The sequence below is a fragment of the Ailuropoda melanoleuca genome, chromosome 7 (genome assembly GCF_002007445.2).
Source record: "Ailuropoda melanoleuca isolate Jingjing chromosome 7, ASM200744v2, whole genome shotgun sequence".
Lineage (NCBI taxonomy): Eukaryota > Metazoa > Chordata > Mammalia > Carnivora > Ursidae > Ailuropoda > Ailuropoda melanoleuca.
The window spans coordinates 79,987,203-79,999,828 of NC_048224.1; the positions used below are offsets into that span (position 1 = coordinate 79,987,203).

Below are 12,626 nucleotides of genomic sequence, written 5' to 3' on the forward strand. Positions count from 1 at the left end.
AAAAAAAAAAATGTAGACCAGATGTTCCATTTACTGTTGCCTTATTGGACTTGAAGTATGATGAGAAGTAGTTCAGATTTGAAGAAAAGGCTAGGATTGTATGTAATGGGAACTATCCATTCATGCCACGTACAATCAACTACTGCAAAACATGAGTTTTTAAAAAATATTTTTCCCTTTTTGTATTGGATGATGGATAGTATGGTGATACCAGTACATGTCAACTCTCAGCACTGAAGAGCAAATACTCCTTACAGTACTAGAGAACTAGAATTCTAGAGAACTTCTAGACTCAGGAATGAATTTCCAGATAGATAGGGAAGAAGTTTCCTTAGAATAGTAATCTTCAATTAATTACCTTTTTAAAAGTTTCCTAATTTAGTCACCAGAAAATTATTTTTAAATGGGAGACTTTTTTTTTTTTTTAAAGCTGTCTTCATTGATACTTTGTCTTATAACTTCTTCCCTAGATCTAAGTGTGTCAGTCACCTTTAAACTAGCTGAAGCCTTTCTCGAGGATGCCTGCCTTTTCGGCATAATATTTGGTGGGCGATTGGTCATCAGTAGATGAATACATATGGACGACCTGCCATAGGGTAATTCTAATCTGATTAGAATGTGTTTTAACTTATATGACACAGTCCTATGTCGTGGACTTTGGGGATAACTCCTCAGTGGTTCTCAAGAATAGCTCTCTATTTTACATAGAATAAGAGGAGAAAGGCAGTGAAGAATGGGAGACTTGAGGATTCTTGGTTTCTATAAATTGAAGGTAGGAGTGCCATTCTGCCTTACACAGACCTTGGAGATGAAGCTGTTTCTACTGGATTATATCAGAGCCATACCTGTTGTTTTGTATAAAAGATGTGTGGAACCAAAAGAAAAATGGGCAGTTGTCATAGTATTTAGGAAGATCCTAAAATTAAAAAAAAAAAAGTTTTTAGTAGTATTTTTACTATACAAAATAATTCCAAAGAGATTAAAATTCCTTTCTATATTTGTCAAACAATTGGAGCCATTAAACACCCAACACTTAACAGTCTATATAACCTTTCATTCATGACACAAAGGAAGAGGCTTTAAGAAATGGCCGTTTCTTTCTCTTGCTGTTTCTATCAAAATGTAAGGAAATGTAGTTTTTTCTGTATTTATAAACTTAGACAACAGCCCTCTAATCTAGTTTCTATAGTGCTGACCAGAGACCGACCGATGATGCCAGTTTATGTCCAAAGAGATTGTCCGTTTTTACAAGGAGCAGCTACATTGATAATTGTCAGTATTAGTGATAATACCCATACATGTTGAAAGTGGTTTCATCTCCTGGCCCTTGAAAATCACAAAATTACCAACACTGCCTGGGCCAGGAGTGCCTGTAGCAGTGCTGCTTAGAGACCAAAAACTTAAGAGTTCAGACTGGCTTCAGTAATCAAAGGGTGACCGTCCGGCATGGGAAACTACCTAGGTCACTTTGCTTCCACACAGATACCATTTCACGATCGAACAGATTGTCCCACAACAGGGAGCAAGCAAGGGGGTGAAAGAGGGCACAGGATACAAGCTTTAAATTGATCAGCATCGTTAGTTGTTGGCAGTTCTGCCTGATGATCTTAATAGAAAATACTACTGAGGCTTAGAAATTTGTTACATACAGAATAACACTTGTACATTCCGCTCAGTAGAAATTACTCCTAATGGCAAACATTCTCATTTTTCATCAGCTAAATATTGGGTTAAAAATACTTTTTAAAATGAATTATATATCAATTCAAAGGAAAGTCAAATCTCATTTTAAAGTACTTTATAAATTACGGGGAGCAATGTGTTTTAAAGATCCAAAACAAAAATGTGATCGCTACTATGCAGTAAACATTCCTTGGTTTTTTTCTCATTTGAAAATATATGCAATTGTATAGAATTTTTATTATGTTCAGTTAGCCATCATATAGTACATCATAAGTTTTTGATGTAGTGTTCAACAATTCATTAGTTGTATATAACACCCAGTGCTCATTGTAACACGTGCCCTCCTTAATACCCATCACCTGGCTATCCACCCCTCCCAAACCCTCAGTTTCCCGGGGTCCATAGTCTCTCACGGTTCCTCTCCTTTTCTGATTTGCAAGTTGTATAGAATTTAGAAAAAAATAACTGAGCAAAAATCTCTTTACCTATGTTCTTTTAAAAACTTTTGTTATAGACCTGACTTGTTTTTCTCCCCGTGCCTGGCTAGGGGTTGGCATCTATCATATTCCTTGCCGGGGATTGTAGCAAAGGAAACCCAGATCAGAATCATTCAAACGGCCAGACGAGAATACTGGCCTAGGTGGTTTCTTAATTACTCACCGAAGAGAAAAACTGCACTTTCACATCATCATACACAGGTGGGCAGTTGGATAGATGAATTATTACGCTGTCTGTTTCAACATCATGAAAAATCTGTGAATGATCACATGGAATTCAGAACTATAACCCTAGCCAATGGGAGAACAACAGTGACATTCTGTTTGCTTATCGAGGCTTCCTGGGTTTATCAAGTATGCTTGGTCTCACAGCCCAGTCATTACACATATAAATAAATGCAAAACATTATTTCTATAAAGTTGCAAAACTGTTCACATTTTTAAAAGGCCAACATGTGAGGGGCGCCTTGGTTGCTCAGTCAGTTGGGCATCTGCCTTCAGCTCGGGTTGTGATCCTGGGGTCCTGGGATCAAGCCCCACACTGGGCTCCCTCCTCAGGGAGCCTGCTTCTCCCTCTCCCTTTGCCTGCTGCTCCCCCTCCTTGTACTCTGTCAAATCTTTAAAAAAAAAAAAAAGGCCAACATGTTTGGAGGTTATGGTACTGCACTGTTGAAAACCGAAGTATTCAGTTTTCTATTACAATTTAAACATTACTGTTAATGTGTGTCACCTGATTTTCATATGCTGGGACACACTCAGAAGCTCAGTTTTAAAGCTGGCATTGACATTCAAAAAGCAATATGTAACTGGTCATGTTTTATCAAAAAGTTTTTGCTGATGGGATCATAGACCTTGTCCTTAGCCGACTACTGGATGGAGTGACCAAAGATTGGCCAAGTTTCTGGAATGAAGGACTTTGAAGCTATACTGAGTATTTCTTTGTTACTGATTTACCCTTGTATAATAGCGGCACCCACAATGAGAAAAGTCTGTGCCAGTCCTTGTGCAAAATACAAAAGAAGGGGCAGACTCAGGTGATGCTTCAGGGAGCTATACACGTAAGAAACAATAGAATGTATAAATTACACGTCAAACTAGATGATGAAGACTGTGTGTGGTTGTGTGCTTTGGGGAGGTTAATGAGAAGCATGGAATAAGAAAGCTTCACAGAGGAGAAGAAACAGAGTTGGACATGGAAGGATTTGTATACATGAGAAACAGTGAAAAGAGAATCCTGTGCACAGGGTGGTGTGGGGGAGGGAGAGAAAAGGCCAGAAAACACATGAAACATAAATGAGAGTGTTGTGTTCCAAGGGTCAGAGGGCACCCAATCTATCTAGAATGGAGTCTGTGGTCAAGCGACTGATGGAAATAAGCTCAGTTCTCAGGTATAAAAGGGAAAGATCTTAAAGGTTCAAGAGCCAGGAAATAAGTTGTCGAAGCATGGGGGTGGAGGGGCATTTCCTGTGTGACAAAGTGGCCGGATAGTTATAACTTAAAACACTTATTTAGTGATTATAGCTCACAAAGCAACTTGATATATATTATCTAATCTAATCCTCACAACACTTGAGAGGTGATCTTTATTTTATAGGTTTACAGATTATTTTACAGATTATCTTAGAGCCAAAGATATTAACTGACTTTGGCTACAGGCACACACTGCGTTCCTCTTTTGCTCTAGTTCAGCTTTTCACAGTAGGAGCAGAGAAATACCTGCATGTTGCAGGACTCGCTACATTGTATTGTATGAGGAGAAGGAAGAGGTAGGGAGACTGTTGTAGAAATCCGGGCATGAGCAAATGAGGTGCTGGACTAGGCGGTGGCAATGGGAGCAGAAGGGAATGGAGAGAGTGAAGAGAGATTCCAAAGGTATGACCAACAGGAAGGAACTGAGTGACTGGATGTGGGGGCACAGCAAAGAGAGAAAGATACTACTACATTTTAAGGCCTGAGAGAATTCTGGTGTCATTTGCAGAAGCAGAGGAAAAGCTCACCTGACAAATTCCAACGGACAAATGTGGTTACATCGTTGGGGCAGAGACCCCTGCACCTGCCCCGTGGTGGGTGCTCGTAAACATGCAGAGTGGATGGAAGAAAAAAAGTAGTTTAAAGCTGGGGAATGGATGAGCAGAACCAAGAGCAGAGTGTGTGCAGAGATGAGAACAGGAAGTCAAGGATTAGGTCTGGGTGAGTGTCTTCCGAGGGGCAAGGGGGAGGGAGTGGTGTTGGAGAAGTAACAGAAGAAGAGAGACAAAACCTTGCGAGAGAATTTTGAGGGTTTATATTTTTTAGATGCACAAAGCTTTCTTCTTGCTTTAGAAAAGGTGAGTAGTCTAAGGCACTGTGTCAACATGTAAGAAAGCAGACTGTCAGGTCCCATTGCTTTGGGCAAAGAGATCTGCCCCCATCCGACCACTCTTGCGTTACTTCTCGCAGTGCAGTCCCATAGGGCATCTGAGGTAGAATCACTTGGGACATTGCTAACTCTAGAGATGCCTGGGCCCCATTCCAGATTTCCTGAATCATACCTTTGGGGTACAGTCTAGGTATCTGCATCTTTACGAGCTCCTAGGTGATTCACATGCACACTAAAATTTCAGAATCGATGCCATATTATAAAGTGACCAAGGAGACAGTATGGCTAAACATGACCAGATACATGAATTTAAAATTCTGATCGATTCCTGGGAACATGCTTGGCCTATGTGGAAAAATGAAAGGCCAAGCAACACTCTGAACTAAAAATATATTCTGGAAAATGCCCTGAAAAAACTGTTTTGAATAATGAGTTTAATTGAGCTCTGACTTGCATCCAAACGCAGGGACACCAGGTTGGATGGTAACCAGAAAACAACATAGTCTTTCTCTGTGGCGAGTGATGGTCAACATGCTGGTTTAACATTGAGATTTAAAACAAACACCAGAATTTTCAGTTTACATGCTCTTACCTGACAGTTTTTGGAAGCTGAACAGAAAAAGACGATCTTGTGCTGCATTATTATTTGTACTTTTAGATCACTTCCATTGCCTTTTCCAACACCTGAAGGAAATAAAGTTAGGCTCATTAGAGCAAAGAGCAAAATGTCTCACCGATTAACATAATGGATTAAACAGAAAATTATCCCAGCTAACAGTGTGTCAATATTGAATCACTTTGGTCTTGCTTGGATTCCATCTTCAAAAGACAAAGTTTTGAGCCCAACTTTGTCTCCTAAAGCACAATTTATAAAGCTGGAGGGGGGAAAAAAAAGACAAATAGTTTATCTTCTAAAACTTTGAATTTCATCTCTGCACCTTTCTAGAAAAAAAAAATCAAGTTGGTGAGTTGCAACCTTTTCTGCTAATGTGTTGCTTGCTTCATTCAGACATCCAATAATGTTTCTAAATAAATAGTCAAATTCCTCTTGCCCTCATCTAACTCCAGTTCCTAGGGCAGTCTCTAAGAAGATATTGGACAGCTGTAACCAAACATTCCTGTGGCATTCAGGATACATCTACAGACAAATGGTTTCTTGCTCTTTATTCAATTCAAATGACCCCCTTCTTTTAGTAGTTCTTAAAGGGCTGGTTTCTCAAGCCTTCAATTAATTCTTACTGCTTTTCTTTTAACCATAAATGTCACAAACATGCACAGAAGTAAAGGTATAGAAATATTCTAACTAAGTCATGTATTAATATCATTCTAGATGTTCATATTATATTTGCATTGTTTTCACTAATACCACATTATTAATTTGTATTAAGCATCATCATTTCTTAGGCTTATTTCCCCCAGCCCATTCCAGTTGCAGAACTCCTTTCCACTGATGTCCACCAGAAATCAGTGAAATGTAAATTAATTCAAATACTTATCACATGATAGGAAAGGGCACTGATTTATAAGCTTAATTCCCACACATTTAAAACTTTTAAAATAAAGCGTATTTACACAATTAAAAAGGTAAAAAAGACATGAGATGAAGAGTCTATCTCACCCACTCCCACCTGTTTATTTCTCCAGCTCCAAATGGTATTTTTATGCACATATAATCAAATATGAATACTCTTCCAGAGATTTTTATGTATGTATGTGCACACAAATATGAATACGTGTTATTTCCCACTTGTTTTACAGAAATTGTTGCATACCATAGCACTGTTCTGTACCTTGCATTTTTAAAATACGTGTCAAAAATTTTATTTAACTCATTAATTAATAAAAAAAACCAATAAAATGTTACAGCTGGTTCAAAGTAAACTACAAGCCACTGAGGAAAACGGTATGGAGTTTCCTCATAAAATTAAAAATAGAATTACCATATGGTCCAGTACTTTTGCTACTAAGTATTTACCCAAAGAATATGCAAACCCTAACTTGAAAGGATATATACACCCCTATGTTTTTATTGCAGCAGTATTTACAATAGCCACTATATGGAGGCAATCCAAGCGCCTGTCTACAGACGAATAGATAAGGAAGATGTAGTAAAGATGTGTGTGTGTATATATATATATATATATACACATATATGTATATATATATATACACACATATATATATATATACACTATATATATATACACACACAATGGAATACTGCTTAGCTGTAAAAAAAAAAAAAAAAAAAGAAAAATCTTGCCATTGGCAACAATGTGGATGGACCTAGAGAATATAATGCTAAGTGAAATAAGTCAGAGAGAGACAACCATATGTGGAATTTAAAAAAAATGACAAAAAATCAGACTCTAAAATACAGAGAACAAACTGGCGGTTGCCAGAAGGGAGGTGGGTAGAGGGATGGGTGAAATAAAGAGGGATAAAGAGTAAACTTACCTTTTTTTTTTTTTTTAAGATATTTGAGAGAGAGCGAGTGAGCATGAGCCGGGGGAGGTGCAGAGGAAGAAGTCTCCCGGCCCAGCAGGGAGCCTGCCTCTGGGCTCGCTCCCAGGACTATGGGATCATGACCTGAGCCGAAGGCAGATGCTTAATAGACTGAGCCCTCTAGGTGCCCCATGAGAGTAATCTTGATGAACACTGAGTAATGTATAAAATTATTGAATCATTATATTGTACACCTGAAGCTAATATAAGCTAATGTATGTTAGTTGTACTTCAATTAAAAAAAGTTCTGCACATCTAGGGGTGCCTGGGTGGCACAGTGGTTAAGTGTCTGCCTTTGGCTCAGGGCGTGATCCCGGCGTTCTGGGATCGAGACCCACATCAGGCTCCTCTGCTATGAGCCTGCTTCTTCCTCTCCCACTCCCTGCTTTGTGTTCCCTCTCTCGCTGGCTGTCTCTATCTCTGTCAAATAAATAAATAAAATCTTTTAAAAAAAAAAAAAGTACTGCACATCTATAGGGGGATAAAGCTGATGACATGAGTTTACAAACAGATACAAAATGGCTCAATAATCAGTTGCATTCCACTACACACAACTAATTTGTATTTTTAAGTACAAAAATTATTTACAGTATTAGTTTTCTACAACTTAGAGTTATAAAGAGCTTAAAGATCATGAGAGGTTGAGATAATCCTGGGAGAGTGCTCTAGACAAAATACTGCTCATTTCAAAGTCTTTCCTTTCCCCCTTTCTTCGGACAGTCTCCCCATTCCCATTCTGTTTTGATCATAACAATCTCAAAGGAAGATTATTCTTATTCCAAAAGAAGGCTTATGTTTCTAACACTGAGTCAGGAAGAAACAGGAAATCTGAACAGACCAATGACTAGAAATGAAACTGAATCAGTCATCAAACAACTTTACCAACAAAGTAAAGCTCAGGGCCAGATGGAATCACAGGTGAATTCTACCAAACATGTAGGGAAGAGTTGATACCTATGCCCTCAAACTATCCCAAAAAATAGAAGGGGAAGGAAAACTTCTAAATATATTCTATAAGGCCAGCATTACCCATACCAAAACCAGATAAAAGTCACTACAAAAAAATATAAAACTACAAGCCAATATTCCCAGTGAACATAGATATAAAAATTCTCAACAAGATATTAGCAAACTACATTCAGCAATACATTAAAAGGATCATTTTCCACGATCAGCGGTAATTTATTTTGGGGATGCAAGGATGGTTCAATATTTTCAAATCAGTCAACATGGTACACCACATTAGCAAAAAGAGGATAAAGATTATATGCTGGCTGTTTTTTGTGGCTGGGAAGATGGCCGAGTAGGAGAATCTTGAGCTCACCTTGTCCCACAGACACAACAAGATAACAGCCACATCAGTGCAGCTAACTCTGACAAGGACCCAAAGACTGGCAGAACAGACTTTCCACAGCACAGTGGAGGCCACATCGAAAAGGGTAGGTGAGATGGAGACACAATTGAGGACCAAACCCTCAGTAAGACTAACCATAAGCAGGAGAGAACCCCGAGCATGAAGAAGCAAGAGGCTCAGACCCCACAGCAGGCACAGGAGACCTGCACTGAGAAGACAAGTCCCCATAACATTTGGCTTTGAAAACTAGTGGGGCTTAATAGGTTTTTAGGACCAGCAGTCAACTCTGCACACTATCTGAGTATAATTAACGTAAGTGCTATATTAGTTTCAGTTGTACAATATGATTCAACAATTCTATACACTACTCAGTGCTCATCAAGGTCAATGTACTATTAATTCTCTTATCTGTTTCACCAATCCCCCACCCCACTTCCCCTCTGGCAACCACCAGTTTGTTCTCTGTATTTAAGACTGTAGTTTTTTGTCTTTTTCTTTGCTCTGTTTCTTAAATTGCTATATGAATGAAATCATATGGTATTTGTATTTCTCTGATTGACTTAATGATATACCCTCCAGGTCCATTCATGTCGTTCAAATGGAAAGATTTCATTTTTTATGGCTGAATAATATTCCATTATATATACATGTACATATATATGCCAACTCTTCTTTATCCATTTATCTATTGACGGACACTTGAGTTGCTTCCATATATTGGCTATTGTAAATAATGCTGCAATAAACATAGGGGTATATATATCTTTTCAAATTAGTGTTTTCACATTCTTTGGGTAAATACCCAGTAGTGGAATTACTGGATCATATGGTAATTCTATTTTTAATTTTGTGAGGAAACTCTAACCTATTGTCCACAGTGCCTGCACCAGTTTGCATTTCCATCAACAATGTACAAGGGTTTCTTTTTCTCCAATTCCTTAACACTTGTTTGTGTTCTTTATTCTAGCTATTCTGACAGGTATAAAGTAATAGGTCATTGTGGTTTTGAGCCATATTTCCTTGATGATTAGTGATGTTGATAATCTTCTCATGTGTCTGTTGCCCGTGTATATGTTCTTTTTGGAAAAACGTCTATTCAGGTCTTCTGCCCATTTTTTAATCTGATAGTTTGTTTTTGGTGTCCTGTTGTGTATGTTCTTTATGTATCTTGGATATTAACTCTATCAGATATATCATTTACAAATATCCTCTCCCATTCAGTAGGTTGTCTGTTTGGTTGATGGTTTCCTTCATTGTGCAAAAGCTTTTTATTTTGGTTTAGTCCCAACAGTTTAATTTTGCTTTTGTTTCCCTCACCTTAGGAGATATATGTGGGAAAATGTTGCTATGGCTGTGTTAAAGAAATCACAATGTATGGTCTCTTCTATCAATTTTATAGTTTTAGGTCTCACATTTAGGTCTTTAATCTACTCTGAGTTTGTGTATATGGTGTAAGAAAGTGGTCCAGTTTCACTCCTTTGCATGTAGCTGCCCAGTTTTCCCAACACCACTTGTTAAAGAGACTGTATTTTTCCCGTTGTATATTCGTGCCTCCTTTGTCATAGTTTAATTGGCTGTAAAAACATGGGTTTATTTTGGGGCTCATTGTTCTGTTCCACTGATGTGTCTTTTTTTGTGTATGTGACAGTACATTGATGTGTCTATTTTTGTTGTTACTACAACTTTGTAGTATATCTTGAAATCTGGGATTGTGATACTTCCAGCTTTGTTCTTTGTCAAGGGTGCTTTGGCTATCTAGGGTCTTCCGTGGTTCCACACAAATTTTAGGATTATTTGTTCTATTTCTCTGGAAAATATTGTTGGTATTTTGATAGGGATTGCATTAAATCTGTGGACTGCTTTGGGTAGTATGGACATTTTAACAATTAAAAATTTTAACAATGGCATTGTTTTCTTAACTTTCTGCTACTTCATTATTAGTATATAGAAAGATAACAGATTTCTGTATGTTAATTTTGTGTCCTGTGACTTTACTGAATTGTCAGTTCCGGATGTTTTTGGTGAGGGATTTTTTTTTTAAAGATTTTATTTATTTTAGAGAGAGCGCATGAGCAGAGGGGCAGGGTGGGGAGGGAGAGGGTAGGGAGAGAATCCCAAGCAGACTCACACTGAGTGCAGAGCCCAACTCAGTGCTCGATCCCACAACCCTGAGATCATGACCTGAGCCAAAACCAAGAGTTGGACGCTTAACTGACTGGGCCACCCAGGCGCCCCAGTGAAGGGTTTTCTATATATTGCATCATGGCATCTGCCAATAATGACAGTTTTACTTTTCCCTTACCAATTTGAATGCCTTTTATTTCTTCTACTTGTCTGCCTGCTGTGGCCAGGACTTCCAGTACTATGTTGAATAAAAGTAGTGAGAGTGGACATCCTTGTCTTATTCCTGATCTTAGAGGAAAACCTCTCAGTTTTTCACCATTGAGGATGATGTTTTATGTATGGCATTTATTATGTTGAGGTATGTTCCCTCTAACCTTCCTTTTTGAGAATTTTTATCATGAATGGATGTTGTACTTTGTCAAAGGCTTTTTCTGCATCTATTGAAATGGTCATATGGTTTTTATCCTTTCTTGTGATCTATCATGTTGATTGATTTGAAAATACTGAACCACACTTGCCATTCTTGGCATAAATTCTATTGGATCATGGTGAATTTTTTTTTAACATTGTTGGATTCAATTTGCTAATATTTTTTGAGGATTTTTACATCTATGTTCATCAGAGATATTGGCCTGTAGATTTCTTTTTTGGTAGTGTCTTTTTTTTTTTAAGATTTTATTTATCTATTAGTGTGTGCATGAGAGTGAGGGGAGGGGCAAAGGGAGAGGAAGAGGCAAGCTCCCTGCTGAGCAGGGAACCCGATGCAGGGCTTGATCGCAGGACCCCAGGATCATGACCTGAGCCAAAGGCACACTTAACCGACTGAGCCACCCAGGTGCCCCATATTTTGTTAGTATCTTATCTCATTTTGGCATCAAGAAAATGCTGGCATCTTAACAAAGATTTTGAAAGCTTTCCCTCCTCTTCTATTTTTTGGAATAGTTTGAGAATAGGTATTAACTCTTCTTTAACTGTTTGGTACAATTCACCTGTGAAGCCATCTGGTCCTGGACTTTGGTTTGTTGGGAGTTATTTGATTACTGACTCCATTTAATTGCTATTAATTGGTCTGTTCAAATTTTCTATTTCTTCCTGATTCCATTTTGGAAGACTATATGTTCTAAAACATCAGCCTTAGCAATATTTTTCTAGTTATGTCTCCTCCAGTATGGGAAATGAAAGGAACAATAAGCCATTGGGACTACTCCAGATTAAGCTTTTGCACAGTGAAGGACACCACCAAAAAGTTGAAAAGGCAACCTCCTGAATAGAAGATATTTGCAAATGATATATCTGATAAGGAGTTAATATCCAAAATATATAAAGAACTTATAAAATTTAACACCAAAAAACAATCCAATTTAAAGGGCATAGGACCTGAATATTTTCTAAAAGAGGACATGCAGATGGCTGACACATGAAAAGATGCTCAGCATCATTAATCATGAGAGGAATGTAAATCAAAACCATAATAGTATATCACTTGATATCTGTCAGGATGGCTAAAATAAAAAAGACAAGAAATAACAAGTGCTGGCAAGGATGTGGAGAATGAGGACCCCTTGTGCATTATTGGTTGGAATGTAAATTGGTGCAGCCACTGTGGAAAACAGTATTGAGGTTCCTTAAGAAATGAAAAATAGAAATACCATATGATCCAGTAATTGCACTACTGGCTATTTACCCAAAGAGGACAAAAACAGTAATTTGAAAAGACACCTGCACCTCTACATTTATTACAGCATTATTTACAATAGCCAAGACATGGAAGCTACTCGAGTGTGCACTGATAGATGAATAAAGAGGTGGTATCTAAATACATATACACACAATGGAATATTACCCATAAGAATAATGAGATTTTGCCATTTGTGACAACGTGGATGGACCTACAGAGGTATTATGCTAAGTGAAATAAGCCAGACTAAAAAGGACAAATACCATATGGTTTTGCTTATATGTGGAATCTAAAAAATAAAACAAAACAAATGAACAAACAAAAAGTAGAACCAGACCTGTAAATACAGAGAACAAACTGATGGTTGCCAGAGGGAAGGCAGCTGGGGAGATGCACAAAATAGGTGAAGAAATGAAATGGATAAGT

The 12,626-nt window shown here is 37.9% G+C and overlaps 1 protein-coding gene across 1 annotated transcript in view; it reads right to left on the minus strand.

Annotated features, from left to right (window-relative positions):
* Positions 1-12,626, minus strand: part of LOC100471847 (phosphatidylinositol 3,4,5-trisphosphate 3-phosphatase TPTE2) — a 125,991-nt gene that overhangs the window by 952 nt on the left and 112,413 nt on the right. Inside the window, exons 16-18 of the mRNA XM_019797998.2 lie at positions 5,132-5,223; positions 2,344-2,436; positions 846-916 (exon numbers count right to left, since the gene is read on the minus strand). Coding sequence (XP_019653557.2) covers positions 846-916; positions 2,344-2,436; positions 5,132-5,223 — 256 coding nt within the window. The remainder of the gene's footprint in view (positions 1-845; positions 917-2,343; positions 2,437-5,131; positions 5,224-12,626) is intronic.